Source organism: Anticarsia gemmatalis, chromosome 21, assembly GCF_050436995.1.
Source record: "Anticarsia gemmatalis isolate Benzon Research Colony breed Stoneville strain chromosome 21, ilAntGemm2 primary, whole genome shotgun sequence".
Classification (NCBI taxonomy): Eukaryota; Metazoa; Arthropoda; class Insecta; order Lepidoptera; family Erebidae; genus Anticarsia; species Anticarsia gemmatalis.
In genome coordinates, this window is record NC_134765.1 from 5,222,037 (window position 1) to 5,246,553 (window position 24,517).

General features: G+C 33.2%; 1 protein-coding gene across 1 annotated transcript in view; it reads left to right on the top strand.

Annotated features, from left to right (window-relative positions):
* Window positions 1-24,517, top strand: part of LOC142982261 (uncharacterized) — a 101,834-nt gene that overhangs the window by 60,756 nt on the left and 16,561 nt on the right. The window contains exon 2 of the mRNA XM_076128684.1: window positions 17,742-18,082. Coding sequence (XP_075984799.1) covers window positions 17,742-18,082 — 341 coding nt within the window. The remainder of the gene's footprint in view (window positions 1-17,741; window positions 18,083-24,517) is intronic.

Consider the following 24,517-nt stretch of genomic DNA (forward strand, 5'->3'; position numbering starts at 1 on the left):
TGTCAAAATGGCAACATTAGCAGTCCACTGTCACTCAACACTCACGACACAATTAGCTTACGCTCTGTCATGAGTGTTATAGCGTAGGTGTTGTAAGTGTTTACTGAGAAAATTGTATTTAGGAAATATTTCGGCATAAAGACAGAAAACTCAAAAATTAGGACACTAATTTTGTAGTAGGGAAAGGTAAAAGCAATTTTTGAAATTGAAACCGATGTATTTACATTTGCGTGAGTTCTATAATATTTGATTGATTTTAATCTTTATCAATAATATATATAAGCAATAAAATATATAAGCAAGCAAATAGATCGCAGCTATACATTATTCATCAAATCGTGATCTTCTATTTGCAACCTCATTCTGTGTATTAATGTGCACAAAACATTTTGAATAACGTATTATAACGTAAGCTAAATGTGCAACACGAAGCTATAACTAGACTTGTTAAAATACATCACCTCGTGACAAGCCGGTGTCATTAAATGAATTGATAGCTCGTCAGCGGCTATAAACGACGCTAACAGAATTATTGTTTAAAAACATAGTACGATACGTGTATTGCAATAACAATATATAACACACTAGGTATTTTGTAGATTTCAAAATGTTTTGTACATAAAAAGAACAGACGGGAAAAAATAAGTAGAGGATTTGATAGTTTATAAAAGAGACTTTTATTTAGCTCTATGCAAGGTCTCAATTTATCATAAAAATCTAAATGTTATCACGAAAAAATTGAAGAATTCTAAATTTATCCCTAAATATTATAAGGCTAAGGTCCAGTTCCACGGCTTGGGTATGGTGTACTTATAAGTGTCGGACAACCTCAACCAGCAGATAAAGTGACAATAAGCGTATGAAAAGAACTGACAATATTCCACTTAATAAATTATCGGTACATATTTGGAAATAATGAAACCGGCTTATAATTACTGAAGTTAATCCAAGCACTATAAACTGCATATACAAATATGAGTTAGTAGCACAAGTGCTTGTTCTAAATGTGTCGCGTTATAATGACTGGTACGCCAGTTCTATTCCTGGCTGTGTCACAATAAACAAGTAGCTGTTTATAATAGCAGAAACAAGGCGAAGTCAAACAATTGCAGTCGAAAGCTGAAAGCTTTAAGACGGTCTTGAAGCTTGAGCTGATATTTACTTTTAGTACTCACTATTGATATACAAGATTACCTAAAATTGTGTCTTTATGAACTACTGGTAATTAAGAGAATTGGGTAAAAAGAGTACTCTTAAGGCTGTGTACAATATTTGAAAAGTAAATCAAATTGCGACGTTGAAAGACTAACCCCCGGTTTCTGAGTACTTTTAACGATAGTTTATGTATTCAATAGCTTTTTTTTTATATGAGTTTTAACGCTATTGATAAACTACCGTTAAATGTACCTCAGAAACGAGGGGTAATTAATTTATACAGGACAAAACCTTTATTTAAAGAAACTTATTGGAAAAGGCAGCTATGCAGCTTTTATCTGAAACGATAAAACAAAACAGTTATAATATACATTATTTAAAAATGAATGACAACTGGTAAATAGACTTTGAAAAAAATATACATTGCACATCATCCTTCACTAGACTAATATTATCTGACAACATCCGAACAATTTTTTTACCTAATAATACAAAACTACCCTATTTTCGTTTTCAACAAAATCACCCAAAAAAATCTACAATGATTTTGCACCAAATCGGCAATTTACTTCCTCCAAGCTTCCTAACAATAGGATTAGTGAACAGGTGTTCCACTTTCATTATTATCACGATACATTAGTATACGCATTAAACTAAAAAAAATACTTCATCTTGCTACGAATCAAATCGGTATACGACAATGATTGCTTTACTACGAAATACGACGCATCTGTAATTACAACAACATGTATATATTATGTACCGTCAGTAAAAAACTTACGGCGCAATATTCCCTACTACGATACGTCTACATATGACGTTTCGCCCCGCTGTCGCCAGAGGTCGTTGGTACTCAGGGGAAACTAAAGCACAGGTGTCCAACGCTCGGCCTGGTGGAAAGAGACAGACATACTTTAACTGTACAAGTGCGAAAAGGACGCAACCAAAATAAACGTTGAACTTGTGTTGTGTTTTTTTTTCTTTTTGCTCTCCCTCGCCTATGTTCGTGACGGATTTTTTTTATTTCATTTTGTTTCTCTTGTGGCAGCCTTTTTGGCTTATTTCGTTGCTTTTAGCTATATTTTAGACTAACTTACCAATTAAAGTTATTAGGTTAGTTGTTTTTTGTAGGATGTGATTCGTATGCGCGGGCGCAGGTTGCATTTATCTCGAGTTTCTGTGATGATTTGTTACCGGAGAGTATTGGGGTCACCTTTTGACGTTGTATTTTAGTTTGTGCATTTATTGGCGCGATGATTTATCACGATCGAATGAGTTCGTATAAATTACAAGGAGTTTTTAGTAATTACATTTATAAATGTAGGGGCTTTAATGATATTATTAAGAACCGAGCCTCGTTATTAAGGCAACATTGTAATAATATTAAGCAAATGCAACTCTTTAATATTAAGCCAGAAGTGGAAAATATACGTTTAGCAATCCTTTAGACACAGTTGATCAGAAAATAATTTATGTTGACATTAATAACTCTCACAAAAAAAAGTAGCCTCTACTGAAATGTTTCGGCAAATTTTCGTGTCTTCCACTGCCGGGTCAAAAAATTATATTATTAAATTTTGATTTTATTGGTTTTGATGACATTTATCCCTGACCCACTCACCATCATGCTCACATTCACAATCATCAAGAATTATTCTATTGGCCCTAACACTGTCCCTTGCAGAAGTAATTTATTTTACTCAATAGCAATAAGCTTATACAAAGCTCTGCTCATTGTGGTGTAAAATAATGAACATAGTATTATCGACTATTATTTGAGGATACAATAGAATTACGTCACCCTAATGATACTTCGGCGTAAAATCGTATTATTCATGATTACCTTTATTGGGATTTACTTTGTACGATTTGTTTGGACAAAATTGTTATTATATTATTAAGGAATGGTTCTGTGATTCACATATAATTTATGAGATTGCTGATAGCTGACTGTAAAGTTATGCTCAGATTAGACAGCTAGATTGTTGATTATTATGGGTAGTATTATATTTTTCTTCGAAATATATGTTACTAGCTGACCCGCGCAACTTCGCTTGCGTCACCTAAGAGAATGGGTCAAAATTTTCCCCGTTTTTGTAACATTTTTCATTGCTACTCCGCTCCTAATGCGTGATGTTATATAGCCTATAGCCTTCCTCGATAAATGGGCTATCTAACACTGAAAGAATTTTTCAAATCGGACCAGTAGTTCCTGAGATTAGCGCGTTCAAACAAACAAACTCTTCAGCTTTATAATATTAGTATAGATTTACAAAATTGCTCCGAGACAGGTTTTTGTAAATTGAATCGCAGGGCAGGGATTCCATAAATCATAAAATATTTTCAGATTTTCAAAATTGGCATACACCAACTATTATTTTAAAATACTGACTACTATGACTATAACCTACCACTAATTTAATGAAATATTTATACCTTTTAGAAAGTAAATTTACCCCAAAATTACTCAAATCTCTGCAACCATACCTACTTACCAAAAACACCACCAAGAAAAAGTCCTGTTTTAAAACAAAAACGTATAATTCAGAACGCTAATGTACCACAATCATATACGAGTTAGAGCTGCAACAATACGGACATAATCACGACCACCTAAAGACAATATCACTGTCATTAAATTATTTTTGTATTACCACACTTCTAATGGTGAATACAGATTAGAGACTTGGTACAGAATTTGAGCTGTACTTATGACATGTGTACCTTTGCTGTGTAGTAAATAAAATAAAATAAATTTAATCCATTAATGTCCCACTGATGAGCAAAGGTCTCCTCCCGCAATGAGGAAATCGTGCGTACCTGCCTATGAATAATTTACGGAAAATATGGTGAAGCTGTACTGCTGTTCTTATAGCGTGTCTTGACGTTCGTTACTGTTGTAATTTTGTGATTGAGAGGGACTTAATCAGACGTAGATGTAAAGTGGTTAGTAAATGATGTTGCATTCATTAGCAAAATCTGTCATCATCAATTGGCAAAAGATTTGACTTAGATTGTTCTTCTTTGATTTTCCTTTATTAAAATTTTGTTCATTTTGACTGATATAAAATTAAAAGTAAAATCTAATGCATATTCACCTTAAGTTTCTCATCCCAAACTAAATTTGTCACCAGTACTCTAATTTTGAACATTACAAAGTCTAATTTCCTTTGACAAAGACACAACTGCACTCGTAACTTTATGTATAATGTTGTTGTTAAACTTTTGTTTTTGCTAACGGTACATAGTGGACTGTAGTAATATATTTACGTACATTTATTTTTGAGTTTTTTTGTAATGTTTTGTGTTCTGTGGTCATGTTTGGTAATAGATGTTTATGATCTTGATTTTGGTTTTTTAAATGAGTGTTATTGTGGAAAGGGATTGATTGTACACTATTGTAAGTGACGTTTATTTCGACGTATATTATTAAATAAAGGACGAGAGCTCCAAATTTATGAGTAAAGTTCACCAGAATAAGAGATGGCACAACACACGCACACAGAACACAGTGTCATAAGCCCTTGATGACTCTATCTCTTTAATAAAAAGCAAACGTCAAAAGTATTGCCACTTTTCTATAAAGGTCACTAAAGGTTCAAAAAAATGTTATAGGTACCTACCGATTCAAAATACCGCCTTAAAACAGCCTTTCAATACAAATTTTACATATAAAAGCTGCCCAAGAGTATAGTACATATACCTACTCCTAACATAAGATAAAAGTCAGTAGCAAGCACTGTTCGTACCACACAGTATGAGGCGCAGCGATAAACAAAACTATCAATTTACACCCGAATCATATATTAACAGAAAAACATTAAACTTTTGACATCGAATAAATCTAATAGAAAATTAAAAACGACTCACACTCCTGCGCAAGTACAACGAGTTTCTTGTTGCACACACACAAGTGCACTCTTGTGTTTACAAGTGCTCGCACGCAGACATGCTCACCCGCAGGTGTAAGTATTCACGCACACTGACACAACGCGTAAGGCCAGTAGTGAGCCAGTTTATACGTAACTGAACGGTAATAATCGTGGTATTGTTGTGTAGAGACAGCATAATGGGGATTTTGTTGTTAGAAGCAAAAAATACGATGGAGGAATTTCAAAAGCTCGAGTTTTGACTCAGATACGTAAAGTACGTTTGAGTGGGGAGATGGTGTTGATCAATATTATGATAGACTGTAGTAAAAATAAAAGTGAAATTAATAAAATAATATAAAATTCTTCTCAAGTATAAATTAGTCTTTCAACTGTAACTCAGCGTAGCTTACTACAAATACTGCTTTTTTAATAATATGAAAAGTGTGAACGGAATTATTACAAAAAAAAAGAAACGAATGTCCAACAGGAAATTGAAAAGAAGTAAAAGAGAAATACTTTACTATTTTGCGTCATAAGCAGTAATTACTCTAACTAACATTACTTGCAAAGATCCTTATACTCTTCATATGCCCATAGAAGTACCATCTTCAACAATTTCACTAGCAAAACAAGTTATCAAAACTTAAGCACTAAACCACGCACACAAAGCCTTGCCCTGTCCTACTAAAACAAAAACACAACAAGTTTTGCTGACCATACAAGTCGCCAAGCCTCCACACGTGGTGCAAGAAAAAGAGAAAATAATAAAACCTTTAATTTATTCCTTGATAGTACTTGTATCTTGAAAATAAAATATAATCGTTTTTTTTTTCACTCCGTACCCTTTTTGGGTCACTGGCCTTTAGAGATGTGCTGTGCCGATATCGATATTTTTTTGTTTCTTTTCTTTGACTCGATGACGTCTCGCTGATGTGTTGATGCTTTTTTGTTTTTCTTTTTTTGAATTGCCTTGGTCTATTTCGTTTTTTAATTATCTGAGTGGCTTGGATTGTAATTGCTTTATTAATTGATGCTTATCTAGAAGGGTTTGACTACTGAAAGGAGATGAGAAAAATTAAGATCTTTATAGATATTGATCGAGTAATATCGATTAAGTATGGATATTTTTATTAAATGTCACTTGATGTAGAGTTAAATATATTTTGAGAATTATAACTGTCAACAAGAATAGTGAACTTTTATTTATATTATTCGTTGCTCTACAAAAGCCGTTAAATACAAGAGCATTTATAAGTCACAATTTAAAAGTACACGTTCCGTCTGAGTGCTAGCCAGCGAGCGTTTTATAGATGAAATTTATTTTTGACCCAAAATGTAAACAGGGATTCTGAAAATCTAACTATAAAAAAACAAGTTGTCAGACAGAGCTCTATCGATATAACCGTTTCCCAACACTACAGCACAACACGGTAGCCGGCCCAACGCCTACACGATCACCGTCATCACAAATCACGACATAGACTCTCCCTTTTCGAGTTTATAACACTCGTAAAATGAAACCGCAACGCGAGCCGCAAAATTCAACTTTAATACTAAAAAATATACGGACATTAAAAAACAACCTGATAAAAGGTTGAACGTCAATCTTCTGGAAATCCAAAATAAAGTTTTGACGTATTTAAGAGCATCTGCGAGGTAAATTAAAACCTTCTTTCCTTAGAGTGGTTACTGGCAGACACTGTGTCAGAGTTATTCAAGCTTTATGAATAAGTATCAGACAACTTATCCGGCAGATAAAGTGATAGCAAATGTATAAAAATAGCTGTTAAAATTTTGCCTTTTACGCCAGCCATGAAACTGGGGCTCATAGTTCATTTAACATTGTACTGAAAAATTGACAAAGGTATTTGAATTTTTTGAGTCGCTTACTATTAAATGACCGGTTAAACTTAACTATTTTTGGATACTCAGCGAAAAACCCTACAAGTGGGCGTAACGTCTTTACAATAAGCACAACGATAAAGTGGACATAAGGTAGATACTTGTACCACTGATAATCCTTTAAAATGTCTCAATGACACCCACGATGAGATTCAAAGTATATTTAAACTCTGAAAGGACTATTGCAACCAATTGACTTCAAAGTAAGTCTTGCCATTGCCACCGTATTTCCGAAGGTAACCGTCTTCGAAAACTTGATCTTACACACATAAATTTTTATACTCTTTAAAGCTCCATAAATCATTCGGAAATATTTTTGACAAAATTGAAAACCACAGCTACTGGTCTTTAAATTCGGATACGGGTTCGAAATAAAGCCAAAAATTTAAGCTGTAAACTTTTCTCGAACATACGGGCAAAGTTGTTATTTCCGATTGTACCCGAAAATCGTGTACTAATAAAGGTTTGTGGTCGACCACAGCTACCGGAATTGCGAATCTTTTATACGGGCCAATATTTTTGGCAAGATAAGTTATTTGTTATTATATAGGGGTGAATTGTAATCACTTCAATGGTGAAGACGGAAATCTTAAGAAGCAATTGATACAAACGATACCACAAGCATTGTATTGTACTATAATCATTGCCTTTACCGCCCTTCTCTTACTCGTTGTTGTTGATAGTCGAAATGACAGTTGGTAGGCAAATGCACTAAATGACAAGCGAGTCTTTCAATATTCGCTCATTTAGGATCCCTTATAGTAACTGTTCGGTCAAGATGCCAAAAAGATCTGAAAATTTAACAATACTTGCGGCAAAACGAATTGCGGTTTGAAACATGATCACAACATTCGGATATTGAGAACATATTACCCCAACCACAATAACATTATTTGCTTACACAAAGCTTCATTTAAAATCACATATTCGAGTTAACCATACATGTAATTGGACTAACGGCAGCGAAACTGAATAGAATCATCTGCTACTTGTTCCCACAGTTGTCACGTCAGGTGGCAAACGATCATTGCAACCCCAAAATATTACGAAAGCGGTCCTTGACCATATGGTCGGATGCTAAGCAAAAGATAAGACACGAAATAAAGGGTTGGGGAGTCTGGAAGCTTAGACGCAAACGACGACAAATTTGGATTAGCAAAATGAAGAGCATCATCAACAAAATGAAATTGGTTTAGAAAAACGTGAAAAAGAATAAAAGGCCTTTACTATATCCCATGTCTTGAGTTCATTAGGCAAATATCTTTTGGAGACAAGGCAACCTATGTTACACTACTAATGTTGGGTTTATATCGATGAAGATATCTCCTAAAGATTTGGTTGCGTAACGAAACTTGTTACAACGTTAATGTTATTCAAATAAAGATGACAAAGCAACACTAGTCAATCACCAAAAGATTGATGAAGCTACGACAAGTGCCCAAAATTTCAAATGTCAGAAATATAACCGAACGAATCGCATTGACTGCACGTGGCAACAGACGGTGAGACTCCAAAACAGTAAAAGTTCAAATACAAGACAAACAATGCTCTTAGTTGCTTTAAGTTTCATCTGTGGCATACATCAAGTTAACAATAGAGCCAGATTTGAATATGAAAGACGGCGTAGTACGGTAGCTATAAGGTTTTACTCGTTCTAGTAAAATGTGAATGCAGTCCGGCGTTTTGTAAGCGTGAACTGGCTTTAAATTTTCTGTCATTAATCTTGTGTATTTTGAAGAGAAAGTTGAAGTTTTGAGTCGTTTTATTTATGATGCGTTAGTTGAGAGGACTCGTGACTAATTGGCTTGGTACTGCGCAGATTGAAACATCGTCATAAAAAAGGGCTTTTTACAATTACTAGTGCATGATTTCGTGGAAACAAAGACGAAAGTTTGGCAAATCAAATATGGTGGAATATTCAAAATCAAATGAGCAATCCTTAAAATATTGGCAATCTGAAACTTGTGAAACATATTTACAATCTGAGATAATAAACCAAGCCTCACCTACATCAGGTGTACGAGCGAACCAATTTTACCAGCAATTATGCTAAAATGAATTCACACCCACATCGAAAACAGTCGGTGTCTATCAGCCGCTCGTTTGCAACAACATCTTGTAGAAAAGTAATCATTATTCAAGACTACGTTCACTCATGATAATTAATAAGTTTGAGGCTTGAACAACATTTGCATACAATGCATCGTCTGGACGCGAGCAAGTTCTCAAATATCGTTTCGTTATACTGTTAGTATTATGTTCTGTTGTTGCAAATATGTTCAATTGTGAAGGGACACTTTTGGTGTTTAGTTACGAGTACTTTGATATATTTACTTATATTCCGTATAAGTTTAATACAGACGTTTCATTGCTAAGTGCTACGTGGCGTGCAACTGAAGAAGTCTATCAAGTTCAGTAGTGGTCTGATACAAACTGATGATAATGATTTAAACAAAAGAATGATTTTAACAGCAACTGTCTTCAACATAATTATCATAAAATACGAAACATTAAGGTAAATTCTACTCTCCATATATACATCTCCATTCTCCATCCTCGTTGGTTGGTTTTTTCTAACATCTCCAAATCCCCTTTTAAACCGACTCCACGTTTAAGTTAAATAAAAACGAAAGTGTTATTTATAACAATAATCTCTAACACATAATTTTATTAATTGCGTATAAAGTTTTACGATTTCAAAGTTATTTCTTAAATACCATCTATAGAGTTATAAATGTGTCCAAAAGTTTTAATCTCCGATTCGAGTTTTAATTCCGATGAAATATTCATTTTTAATTTGATAATAATTGTGAATGTCAATCATAAATCAAAGCAACAAAATGTTGATGAAATTATTGTTATTTATGTAATTATTGATGTAGATCCTTTTGTTTTAACGATCGCTTTTTTTAACGAGCCTTTTTCTGTGTCCCACTGCTGAGCAAAGGCCTCTCCCTTTTATTTCCAATCCACCTAGGAACGCGTCCAAGTCGTTAAAGAATAAAAATGACAAAAATAATGCTTTGAAATAATTAAAGTTATACTTAAAAATCCTACAATATAACTACGTGAATTTTTGCTTGCGCTTGATGTAGAAGCTACTGAAGATAAAGAAAGAAATACCTTCACATCTAAAATATTGATAAAAATATCGGATATTTGTGTTCAAAATGAGGAGTCAAACAAGAATATAGACATTGACGTTCACGCAACTGACAGCCTCAGGCAAAAGTCAACGGACAAAAAGAAATTGTTCGATATGAATTACAGAAAGTCATTAAATACAATATGAATGCTTTAGACGAAACGATGGATGCATTTAATAGTATATTCTGTTTCGTGTATCACTATAATGGTATCAACAATTAACTATAATAATAGGTAATTCTATAACCGTTTACTGTCTAACTCTATTTCTTATTCGGGGCCATTTAGAAAATTATTTGTGTTGCTGTAAATCAATTATTTAATTGCATTTAATTGAGAGGAAACGCTTGATATCATGTTATGGTCGAAGATCATAAGGTTTGAAACTGTTGGTGGTAATCTATCATGGGTGGCTTTATTACTGCACCGGTTGAAATGGTAGTAGCGGTTGAAGACGCTTACAGAAATAATCATCGGTTAATTTAAGTTAAAGTTCTATGGAGCTTTCATTTGTAACTTAGATGTATTGGAGTACGTGACTTGATGCCATAAGCCTTTGTTCGAGTAGTACGGTAGTCAAGAAGTGAAAAATAAATTGGCTGTTACTCAAAATAAAAAAATTTACTGTATACATTTAGATATATTATATCTATTTACTTCTACTTCAATAAGAAAACAATGGAAATATGTTAAAATGTTTTGTAGCCCTAGCATATTTCGTGCACGTGTTCAGTGTTCTATGCATTTTTAAGAAAATTTGTCTTTATAGACTTTCCTGGACCTACATAAATCAAGAATTACACCTGTAATCTTTCTGGAACTAGTTTTTTTATACAAGGTAATAAGACAGAGCCTTCGATAGACCAGAAATTAATAATTCTATACGTTGCTAACCACATATCAACCAACACATTAATCAAACTAATTGCTCACAAAGTATTGTTCCATGCTTATAATTATTCAATACGCATAATAATATTACTAAGCGCATAATCCTTACGATATAACTGTTTAGAAAACCTGTTCTAATAATGACAGTGATTCGTATATGTGCATGCAGTTGACCAAGCAAACAAACTTATGTCTGCAGTTGGAAAACTTGATTGGTCGTTATAGTACAATCGTAAAATTAAAATTTTAGACAGATTTTGTCATTTAATTTCAGTAATTTTTATAGTAATAAATAGCCCAAGAAACCAATTTTTATTTGGTCATAATATTTACTATTACTACTACTACTATTTACTACCATTTGGCAGTCATATATATAGTTTTTTATAAGGTTTTGTTGAATTAGTTTCAACCGTTGCACCACTTTCAACTGCATGTATAAATTTGTCGTATCGTTAGATCCCTACGTCACTACTCAGTATTTCCAATCAGGTTTTCCTGTAATCGCGTTGATCTTTGATTTTTTGTTCAACTTGTCTGCGTCTGTTACTCCAGATATATTGAGATTGATTTCTATCTATCTGTCTTCTAGTTTTGTATTATTTTGGGTTTTATGTTTGTGATTATTGCTACTACAAAACATATTTATTTTCGTTATCTAACGTTTATTGTGATCTTAGAAGAAAACCTCAAAAACTAAAATCATAAAAAATAAGGCACATGTTTTACAACTTTGCAGTTAACTGCTGCACAGTAGTTTCCTTTACGATCAGAGTGTACAAACTAGACATTTCCCTAATCAGATTTAATTAAAGTTAATTTTATTTAAGCTTTTAAAACCCTAACTTTATCTGACTATTACTATAATCGCTCTCAATACGTACTCCTGACTATTTAGTTACCTATATCAGTAGCGAATCTAGTTTATAGATGGCAATAATGTACAAAATTGCGCATTAGCAAATCGCTTAAGGCGTTAATATCACGATATTTAATCTGACTATCATTACACCAAGTCTTATGTTTTCCGGTTAATAGGACCGCCTTATCCGGTGTGGGTGTTAGATTCCAGATATGTATTTGACGGACTATAGAAAAGTCATTATTATTATAGTCTGTAAAAAGACAACTCTTAAATTAGATATATTTATGACATTGTATACAGAGCACCAGACCCCAGACACTATATTAGTGAGAATTTAATTCGGAGCGATGAAAATTTCGGAAGATGTTAGCAGGACAAGATAACCAAAGCCTTTCTAATTACATGAGATATTTTTAAATGCACCCGCATCCAAAAGCAACTATCTCTGAATAATATGTATAATTTGCTATCAAACAAAGCGAAAACTTTATTCCAACATAGTGTTTTCTTTAAAATCTTGCTAGTTATAATCAACTCCTTCAATCCTACGTGACCATGTCATCCAATCGTCTAACATTTTCCTGATCAACATGCTTGAATAACAATGATAACTGCACACATCCTTCAAAAGAATCCATTTTCTACACCACTGTACCACCAAACATCCGTAAATTTCATTTAACACGAAGAACATCCCATACAAATAGTGTGTCAAACACATCTCCATTACACACTTTTTTACTTCCATACAATACTTTTTTACCTTCGAACAAAAAGCGAACGTTTCAATTCTACCCCTTTGCTCTACGTGATTTCGAATCAACAATCGATTAATCACCGGACCGAAGTCTGTTTGTGTCAAATCATCATCTTTTGAAGTAATCCTTTCAATCATTGAAAGACAATTTGCTGAGACGAATGCTTGGTCAACGGGCTGTGAAAATACTTGATTTTTGTGAGAATTTTCGAGAAATGGGGTGAACTGGATTTTCGTTGGTCAAGTGACTTTACCAGTCTACGATTTGTTAATTATTAATTTGGTTGTGTGAATTCAATAGCGTTAAGTGATTTGAATCTTATTTGACACAGTATGGTGCATATTTGTTCAATACAGTAGGTAACCATTAAGGGATGACTGATCTGTGTGATGCATGCTTAAACCAGGTGCAATACTTCAAAACCGTATAAAAGTTCACTAGTATTGTGACAACACGCATTTTAAGTAAAAAACACTATGTACGGCCATCGGTGCATTTACAAACCTCGTTGACAATTGCTTAACCCATCTACTTATATTCAGTTAAGCACAATAATTAATATTTATCTTCGGACTAGAAGAACTCGTTCTAAAGCTAACCTAAAGGTGTGGTTTCACTGACGCGACTTTGATGAGCGATAGTCGATGTTTGATTTATGTTTGTCGTAAAACTGACCGTTTTATTGCCTTTAGCGTTTGATGGGCTACTTCTCTGTGTTTACTTAAACAAAGTATTATAGAGCTTGGTTTTTATTCCCCCGCAAGATTGTGAGCACTTGTGTGTGGTAGACGCCGTAAAATGTTGTATTTTAAATGTCTTGGAAGTGTCGAGATTTTTGCAGAAATAATGGTTAAGTAAAACTTTCCAAGTTGTTTCTTTTGTAAACCATGAATGTACAATGTACATATATTCTACAGGCTTATATTAAAAGCATGTAAAACCTTCGGTTTGGACTTCATAAACTATAGAAATGGTTTTGTAGACATTTGTGTCATGAATTCTCTAAGTATATGTTTAGACCTTAAATATGTAAGTCCCATATTTAAGTGGAGTGATCTTAAAGATGTTTACAAACATAATTATCACGCCGTACCACGAGGTACGCATGCCAAGAGTCCAAATAAATCCTAGCGTTAAATTTTGTCGCAAAATCGTTTAAAAGAGAACCAACACCATTTGTCAGCCGAAGACTTGCACAAACCTCCCATTACACGTTTCTGACGAACGCGGTTTATCTCAGTTAACTGTCATTAGTTAGAATTACATACAAATTGGCAGATTCATTTACTGCAACAGCTAGTGATGAAATTAGTGTCGTTTTTCATTTACTAAACGTGAAATAAACGATAATATATTTTCTTACACGTGCTTCAATTAAAATTTTTTTTTTAGTATATGGTGGTATTACCTCGTAAGATCGCTCTTTAAGAAAGCTCGTGCCCAATAGCGGGCAAGTTAAATGTATTTCCTATTTACCATAAAGGCTTTATTTTGGTACAAATTGGTAGACTCGCTCTTAGCTTGATCGCTTAACTAAATATAAATGTATTTTTTCATCGCCCAGTAATCGAACGGAGCAAGTATAAAATAGAAATATTAGTAAATTATTAGTATTATACATCAGGTAGATTGGACCTCTACAAAAAGTTTCAGTCAACATTCTTTCTTCTTAAACTTTATTCTTTGTGAAATTAACCACAAAAATTCAAACTCAACCGCTCAATCTTCTTACATCAGTATATCGACATGTCACTGTCTATCCGGTGTTACCAGTGAATAATAATACGTTAGCAGTGATATAGTAAATAGGCGTAAGTCGGAGACACCTGTGTTACGCATCCAATGTGGATAACAAAAAATAAAGAAAAAAACAACACAGCCTATCAATGCATAGTTGAGAATAGTGTGGATTTAACGCGAATTTGTTTTTGATTATTTGCTATAGGTTCATTGACCCTGACTAAGATTTGATACACACAACAAGTTGTTTGATGAGACTTGAGGATATATTTACATAATTCTTAATGAACCATTAATTAGTTTAAACTCGGCATGAACAAATCAGTGCCCATTTTTTATGGATATTTTAGTATTTTCGTTTGATAAAAAGATTAAAAATGCCTTTGAAAGTAATGGTCTTCTAAGAGCTCGAATTAAACAATACTAATCTGACCATGATACACAGAAAAAAAAGTGGCTTGCTCTCTTTAAAATCTAAAGACAATAGTAAACGTAACTTTACTTATAATAAACAATAATTGTACCTCACTGTATTCCTAACACCTAGTGAACTGATAAAGCTATAAATTAATTTCCTTATAAATAATTTATCGCCAAGCTGAGATCTACTTAGAACTACTTCCGTAAAAGGACAGACCCTCACGTCTTTTGAGATAATTGTAATCACATAAGTAACTATTGCATAATATTAACTTTAAAAAGGTATTATTATGAGTAGTACTGAATTCTGGTGCGTAGTACTATGACTGATAAGAACAATGACGTATATAATAATTATTATGGAAATGACGTTGAGATTTCGTCAAAAGTGACGAAGTTCTAAGATTGCTTTTTAGCTTATTCACAAAATTAAAACACGAAATGCTCTGTTGTAAATCGATTTTTAACTCGCTCTGCGCTCAGAAAAATAGTTCTTTGACTTTTCAGCTGGAATAAAGCTTCTCCTAACACTAATTCAGAACATTTCTTTTTAAATGTTTAAATTCATTTCCTACTTGATTTGCAATATTTACCTCAAAAAAGTAGAAAATCTAAAAGCACTGCCGAAAATTGCGAACCTTTTAAAGATCAATGTTTCGAAGCACATCCACACTATTCTTACCGTTGCACTTAAACGAAACAGCATTACCTCCGTCTCACTCCCACATCGGCCGGTTGCTGCACGTGTGCCGTAGAAACGGGTTTCGCTCGACCCAAGATTTTATTAATTTGTGTTTCTTATACATTTTGTACGTTACCTCTTCGACGCTCCTGTTCTCCTTGTAGCCTTACCATCGATATTGTTGATAACAAATTGCTTTTCTTTGTTCTGTCATGGCGGGCATTGTTTTTTAAATAATATGCTCAAAAGTATGCTGTCTGCAATGAAGTATTATTGCGAGATCGTTGGTCTGTTTTTGTTATTCTAGGTACTGCTTTGTTTTAATTTTGCTGTTGCAATAAATGTTTATTAATTTGTTTGAAGATTTTACGGCTAAAATCAGAAAGATTTTTAAACAAACGCCGAACTGCAGTTGTAAATTTTGTTGATTATTTTTTTTTGAACTGTGCAATATATGAAACAAACAAAATATTTTTACTTCCTGATTGGTATGGATATATGCACGTTTAAAACTTTCAAAGATTACTTCTCAAAAGTTTATCAAACAATCTCAAACAAACTCGGTTTAACCTTCAAGGTACAAACTAACAAACACAATCAAAAAGTCCTTAATAGCTGTACCGAAGTCGATTAAGTTGATTAAAAGGGATCATCATAAATATCCGGATCGAAACGCTTTCGGCAAAATTCTGATTCGCTTTGTCGTATCCGAGATTAATATTGCGAATGGGAATCGGTTTTGATTTATTCTTGTTGTTTTTTTTTACAAATCCAGAAGGCTTTTTATTTCTGTCTAGCGTCTGTAAATAAAGGTTTCAAATGTCAGTCAAAGTCTGCTTTGGTTTGATGGTGCAGGTGCAGAGATTTTGAGGGTTTTCTTGTGATTTTTGGCGAAATATAATAATCATGACGGGGAACTTTTTTTCTACTAGACTCTGACACCAGTAGACTAGCTAGTTTCAGAAAATATATTGCCTTGTATTGAAAAGGATGACAATATTATAAATTATGTTTGTTTGTATTAATTATTGTTTTGTGTAAGAGTGTGTAATCTTTCATTTTAACAACTGCAGTCCATAAGATTTTCTCATTTAAATCCAATATAACAGAAAATTCATTTAATATTCGACAACCACTTGCAAACCAAAGCCTCTTTTACAATACACAGAAGTAAATGCCTATACACAACAGTGACCACACATAAAAAGTTATTGGACAACAAAATCATTAGCTACCGTACATTTGTGTGGTAGCTATTGTTCCGACCACACGGAACAACAAAGAAGGCTTATGACCACAATTGTTTTTGGTGAAAATAACAGGTCCGGTGGTTGTATGCTGAATGGTAGTGTATTCTGTATTAGCTTTGCAGGTATTGAAGTAAATTTTATGATGGGGAACATAAAGTTATGGCAATGATTAGTGCTGCTGTTTTATTTTTGTTTGGTAGTTGTGTAAAGGAAGATGAGCTCAAAATTTGCTGTTGCTAGTTTACGATGTCTACACACTGAGAGATATTACTAAATGGTACAGTATAAGCTTTGAAATCCTACTGAGGAAGTTGGCACAAACGTTTATACCCAATTCTATATTTTCAAGGTTATGTTAATTGTAAAATGTAATGCTTTAACGGTAAAGAATAAAAACTGTAAGATAAGCTCTATATTTTTCACTCGGGATAATTTTCAATAATTCATTGTTTATCTTTAGTAAGTGTTAACGGAGAGCAAAGCTATTTTTTTAAAGAAAAAGCGATGTCTTAACTGTATCCAAAAACAACTGTTGACTAAATGAATAACAAGGGTCGTTATAGTCGTAAAATAAAGCCTAACTTTTTAAGTACTGTGGTGAAACTTACGTCTGACTGTGTTCAAAAATAGGTTATATTTTAATACACAGATAACTGTTGCTAAAAGTAAATCTTCACCCACGTAAACGAGAACGACGTAGGCGCGAGAAATAAACGTTTTGATTTATTACTACTGATATTCACTTTAAAAGCTTTTTTAGTTTGATAAAATAGTTTAATGAGAGTTGCCGTATATGCCGTTTATGGAATTTTTAACTGAATTATTGCTGGTTACATTATTTCTACTACTGTATTTTTTTTTCTAAAACCCCTAAGTACGTTCACAATTTATTCATTACTTAACCTCAAAACAAAGAAAACCAGGATCGCATCTATTCATCCAAATTATAAAATGATTCGTGATATTTTTCTATCAAATCACCGTAATGGCGATAAATTACCTAAATTGACAGTACGTATAAAACTACAGACTCAAAATAAACCATTATTTTCTTTCCAGAACGTCCGTACTCGGAATCAGACATCGCTCAACCAGCTCCCCAGCCCCAACACTGCCGAAGATCAGCATCTTCCCCCCCTCTAACACTAACCTTCGACTCAGACCTGGAAGACGATGTCTTCGGCCCAAGAACTGACCGAACCAACGACCTGTTCTCGACCAGGAACCTCGATATCTTCGGGTATGGAAGTCCAAGGACTCCAGCAGGAGTACTCCTAAGTCCTCGACGAGATAGGACGTTTACTTTTTCGGTGACTAGCGAGAAGCATTGGAGGGATAAGGGAGGGACGGATATGGCTGATGGCGTCAGTCGAAGTAGTGATGATGAGGACACAGACGAGGTAAGTTCTTATTTTAATCGTTTTTCTAGAACATAATTTAAGTTAGAAATTGATAAATATATAAATCGTGTGTTGTACACACAATGAATCTATATATACTAATATAATAAAGCTGAAGAGTTTGTTTGTTTGTTTGTTTGAACGCGCTAATCTCAGGAATTACTAATCCGATTTGAAAAATTCTTTCAGTGTTAGATAGCCTATTTCTTGAGGAAGGCTATAGGCTATATATCATCACGCTACGACCAAGAGGAGCGGAGTAGTAACGAGAAATGTTACAAAACGGGAGAAATTATGACGCATTCTCTCTTCTGTGACGCAAGCGAAGTTGCGCGGGTCAGCTAGTGCAATATATGACTTGAAATATAATGGGAACCTTAGAAATTAACAATCAATAGATGCATAATTGTATATTATATACCGCTACCAGAACCTTTTTCAGTAGATCATAGTTTTGATACATTATTTTCGTGAGATAATCAAACCCACCCGACACCAAACGAACACCAAACGAAACTCGGTGCTATATAACTAACTACAAACAACCACTTAGGCTCTCTTTTATTTCAAACTAGCTGACCCGCGCAACTTCGTTTGCGTGTATCCCGCTACTTCGACAAATACAGTCAACGCACCAACACATATTGGATACTAATTTTCAATTCACAATAACTTCTCTTTCCCTTAACCGCGTTTAAAATATTAAAATGTTTTTTGGTTTCTGTGACTCTTCTTTGATCGCCCCCCCTATCAGTTTTTGGAAAAAATATTTAAGTAATGTACAGATTTTTTTTTGTCTTATATGTATAGATCAAAGTCGTAGTACCTACTTTTTAATATTATTTATTTTGTTATGTACCGTTTTTTTATATTTTTTGTTTTTTTTTATGTACTTACCTACTTTTGTTATATACATCTAACTATTATTTTCTTGTTTACTTTTTAAGACGCGCTATTTATAGGGACGCTGCCCCCGCCGCCGCGGCCGGCCCGTACCGTGCCGCAATACTAATATCGTGATATCTCCTAAACTATATGTCTAAATAACACACTGTAAACTGCAAAAATAATCTAAATTAAATGCTCGTGATGATGAACTTACTTATTTTGATAAGGATATATGTATTATTGGTTATATCACCAGTTAAACATCACCCAACGAATTAAATGTTTTTTTAATACAGAAAAGTAGTTTTTGTGACTTAAATAAAAAAGCTGGATATATGTCATCGCGGACTTTTTTGTAGAACTAATAAAGACCAATGTTTTTGCTATACATTGTTCTTACTTGTATCCAACGGTATAAGCGGCGCACGCACAAATGCAATCTTCAATTAGATTTTTTTTCTGACTTCTTGGACATAAATCGCTATAACTCAGCTAATATAGTTTCAATGTATTTCAATTATATATAAAAACCTGTCGGAGAAAATACTGTTTCTATTAGTGAAAACCGCATCAAAATCCGTTGCGTAGTTTTAAAGTTTTATGCATACGAAGGGACTACAGACAAAATGGGCGACTTTGTTTTATACTATGTAGTGACAACATGACTAAGATCTTACCTCTTCATTCAAGTCTTTAGTACCTATATTCATTATTCTCGCAGGATAGTTTTCTTCTTTAATATCAATTTGTTTTGAGTTTATTTGACCTACAAAATGCATTGAGATAAACCATTATATTTACAATGTAAAAATTACATCATTTTGCGTCTAGTCATAACAAAAAGAATCAATGACCTCGATTCAGATACAACAATATTATTAAAAAATCAATTCAATTTTATAAAAAAACAAATCGTTCTTATCAAAATTTATAAATTAAACTGTTCCAATTAGCAATAAAACATAGCTATATCAATCCTATTGCGCAATTAAAGTATAAACAAAATATGTATGTTTGTAAAAAGTGAGCACGTGTTCGTTCAACTCTTTGTTTGTGAAATGAATCATCGTGTGACGTGAAGTATTGTCTACGCTATTTATAAATGTGTGGAAACTGTAGTATTTTGTCGTTTCGCGATAACTGTGTTATTGTATTACGTAAATTAATAGTATTGTTATGATTTGATATCGCAAAATTTTGTGATTATTAGCGACTTATTTTGAATGAGTCACTGTAAATCTGTTCCTATTAAATTTTTACAAATAATAAATTCTACTATTCCCCGTTAAAAATATAATTTAATTTGTGATTTTATAAGATAAAATTAGGTATCAGTTTCCGAAAAGATAACGGACTTTATCTTCTAATTAAAATACATGAAGCGCCTAAACAAGTTATGAACTGTGCCGGTGCAACAGATTGCTATGGCAAAAATGATAGGCGTTGTATAACATGTTAGTAGATGATAGAAAATAACGAATGTGCGGATATAAACACATTACAAATGCATTATGTCTTGAAAAAAAAGTACGATTAGGACAAAACTATTAAATTTATTTGAAATTATAGATTTGTATTTACTATAGCTATTTTTGTTTATCTTAAATAATTTAGTACCCGATCAGAACTCAGTAAACGTTTTGCTTAGTATTACTAACGTTTATGAAATGATTTCCTTCTTTTACATTCATTTCAATTACCCTGTGCAAGCACAATGTTCATTTTATTGCAAATACTTGGAAAATCTGGTACATAACACATCTGGTACATTTTATTTAGACACCTGCTCAATAAACATTTTGACTGGAATATTATAAAATTTATTTACGACTATTTACTCTACTCTCTCATAAATAATAACTAAAGTAGTTCCAACATAATTGTGTATTTAGAAACTTGTGTTTCGCAATACAGAATGTTGAACAAATATAAACTAGATCGTATTTTATAATATTCAATGGGGATCGCTTGGCAAGGAGCCATGTTTTGCCGTGATTGGAGTGTTTTCCAACTATGGATTGTGACACTGTGTCCTTTTGTTTGTATTGAGATGTTATGTAGCTTATTAAAAGATGTTGTACCTACTCTTGTACACTTTTTGATTAGTACCTACTTAAAATATTTAATGAGTGAATTTAATTCGCTCTGAACTTATGACCACTATAGCTTTTCTTTCGGCGCTATTCGAACTGAGAACATTTACATTTATTTTATTATAGCGTACAGTACTTATTCGGTAGTCCTATAAACTATCACCCTTAAGGCCTTAAGTAATAACTTCGTTTCACGATATCAAAACCACTTTATAATGGGGTTCGTGAAAGTTATGTCAATGTAAACAAAGCCTGAAATTCGTGGGACATTCAAAGTAAAATGTTGGTTAATTGAATTAGAAATTGATACTTAACACGTTACAACATATTATAAACACTTCTACTGTTAAGCAATTACGTAGATTTTTATCATTGTAAAATAACGAAGTGCTCATTTAATTACACGAACTTTCCCGAAGAATGCCGATGATAGTCGAAGCGCATTTTATTAGCCAAACGAAAGCCTGACTCATCCACCAATAAAGTTAACGACGTCTTTACAATGAGAGTTAAATAAATCTTGTTTTATTGGTGTTAACTTGCGATATTGGTGAAGAACAATTACTAAGTTCTTTTACAAAGGCTCCGTATAATTAGATTTTAGTAAGTATCAAGAATAAACAAGAGCCGTGTAGCGTGCGTAGGTAATAAGTTCTAGAATTATTTTTATCTTCAGTAACTTGTATTGTTTTTATGAATAGTAGTTATGGATGTAAAGGGATTGCTAAGGTGGTACTATTAAAAGTACTGGAAAGTAATTCTTCTTATTTGCTGCTGCATTTTCAAATAACTCTAACGTGCTAATAGGTTCCTGAGAGTACCTACTACATTTAACAGTTCGATAGACAAACTTCAAGGAAATTTTGTGAACAACTACTAAAAACGTAAACTCTAGCTAACTAATAAGTAGCTAGACGAAAAAACACAGTGTCTATAGCTGGAAAACACAGCAAAACTAACACTAAATTCACGTGTTATTATTATACACATTGCACAATGCAACACAATTTAGGCCACTTCACTTCGCTCTGACAGAACAAAATAAATAAATAATTGTATCACAGCGGCTATTCTTGGACAAGTGAAGCGCTGTGGGAGACTTGTGGATGTACCTTCTATAATGTTGAGTGTACTATTATGTCCTGATTTAAACGGATCTTTCACAAAGCAAAATTAATATTTTCTCCTGGTTTTTCTCAATTAGTTTTGAAAACAGAAAACAAGTTATTTATATATTTCTGCGTCTGCTTGTTTCGCTAAACATTTTTTGCAGTTATTAACCTCTGTTTAATAATAATCTTGTGCTTGTTTAACTTAATAAGTATGTAGACATTATTTTTGTATGCCTAATTCCTGACGTTTTAGAAAACCATACGAAGTAATTACTACGTCATGACAGACCCGTTACGTACCTTGACTTCTATATCGATCAAATGCATTAGGTTAAAAACGAAAATGTACATATTCATTACTAAATTAGGCTGAAATAGCACACAATTGGGAGACAGATATCCCTTTATAACCATTATACATAATTATAATCACAATACAAAAGATATTTCGAACAAATAAACCCAAGAAAACAAGTACCAAAAGACATTTCAATACCTTCTCAAAAACCCTCTCAAAAATATTAAACACGCAGAAAATTACTTAGAAGTACATCCTTTTGTGTTCCGTCATCTGTCAAATGTATTTTCATATTTTGAAGCATCGAAGGGTCTCCGAGCTTAGCTTTGTCGTTCAGCCTTTTCGCTTCATCCGTATTAATATTCATAAGTAAATTACTCTTTTTCTTTAAAGGGAATTCTTATTTGGATTCGGAAATGATTTGTGTAATGCGAGACGGGTGAAAGTAATTTCTATTAATGAAGGATTTAGGGAGATGGTTCCTGGTTGGTAGAGTGGGTTTTATTGTAATGTGTTGTGGTTTTGTTATGGATTGGTCATACGTAATTATGTAAATTGCAATGGCGGTGACACTTTCCTCCACGGTTTTTTCATTTCAAAGATCGACATGTTTTTTTTATCTAAAATATGTTTATGACATTTACAGCTTATCTATATATCTCTTCGTAGCAGAAAATTAATTAAAAATGAAATTTAAAAGTAAAAGTTACAAAATTAAAGTTACTGACATGAATCTTACTTCCATTATGAATGCATTGTCACTGTCTGTAGATACCATCACCACTTCTTATAATGATAGGTACATGACAACAAATAATGTACTCCTTGATTTTCCAAACGATGCAACGCATTAAACTCATTCGCATCTTCACATCCAACGACCTCTCATCTCCCTCGATCTCCATTACATCCCTCAAAAGTCCCCTCTTTCTTTTCTTTTACTTTTATATCTTTTAGCTATGTTTCACCGGCGTCTCGGATGATTGCTCTGTGTATAAGTGGGGCTCACAATACGATGACATTTTCTTTTTAATACTTATTTGAGAATGCTTAGGTGAGGAGTCGACAAGGATGAATGCCTCGGAGAGAGTGATATTCTAAATATAGACGAGCATTAGATGAATACAGGCTTGTATTTGAGGATCTTATGACGCAGTTTCTTAAAGTCTACATTAAGGTAGTTGGCAATGAGTAGTTCTACTAATGTGAACTGTTATTTCTGAGATCGTAAAGTTGACCTAGTTTTAATTTAACTCTACAAAATAAACACTGAAAATAAATATTATAAGCCACTCTTTCGTATTTAGAAAATAGTCAATAGAAACATTTTCGTTTAATAAGCTTTAACCAATACCTGTACCGTTACGCATACAGTATGAAAAGTAATTACCTATTGCAATTAATTTTGCTATAAAATTAATTTTCAACAAAATTCCCACACTAATTTACAAACATTACCGCGACACCCTAATACCCTCAAACGAGAAAAAGAGAAAAATCACAGCAGCCCATAAATATTCATCTTCAGACTAAGCAAAAAGGTCTACACAAAGCAGTCCAGCCTTGAAGTCATACCTTGAAGTGGCTGAAGCCAGACGCTTTCGAAAACCTTCGGGAAACGAATCGAAAATAGAGTAGAAAAAAATCGAGACATGTCTAGCAAAGTCTCAAGCGCCGAACCTTAAGTCTTAGGTTGTTGTTACACCGAACAGATTCTGATTAGATGGATTAGAAGATTGGAGATCGTTGTAATAATGCATTTTGTTGCTAATATGCGAACACCATGTGTGATGTTAGTTCATTGATACTTTGCCCGTTAGATCGTAATAAAATTTAGTTTAACATAATTATGAGTTTTATTAAGGCTTAAAATAATAATAAAGGATAACATTGCCTGGCAGACCTACCTTACCCTTCTAAGTTGGTTGTTTTAGTTCTTTTTCTTTATAATGTTTGTAGGTTTGCTATAGCACAAAATTGAAACAATCGAATTCAAAACATATAATTAACAAAATTTTAATATTTATGGTCCGGATTAAATGGT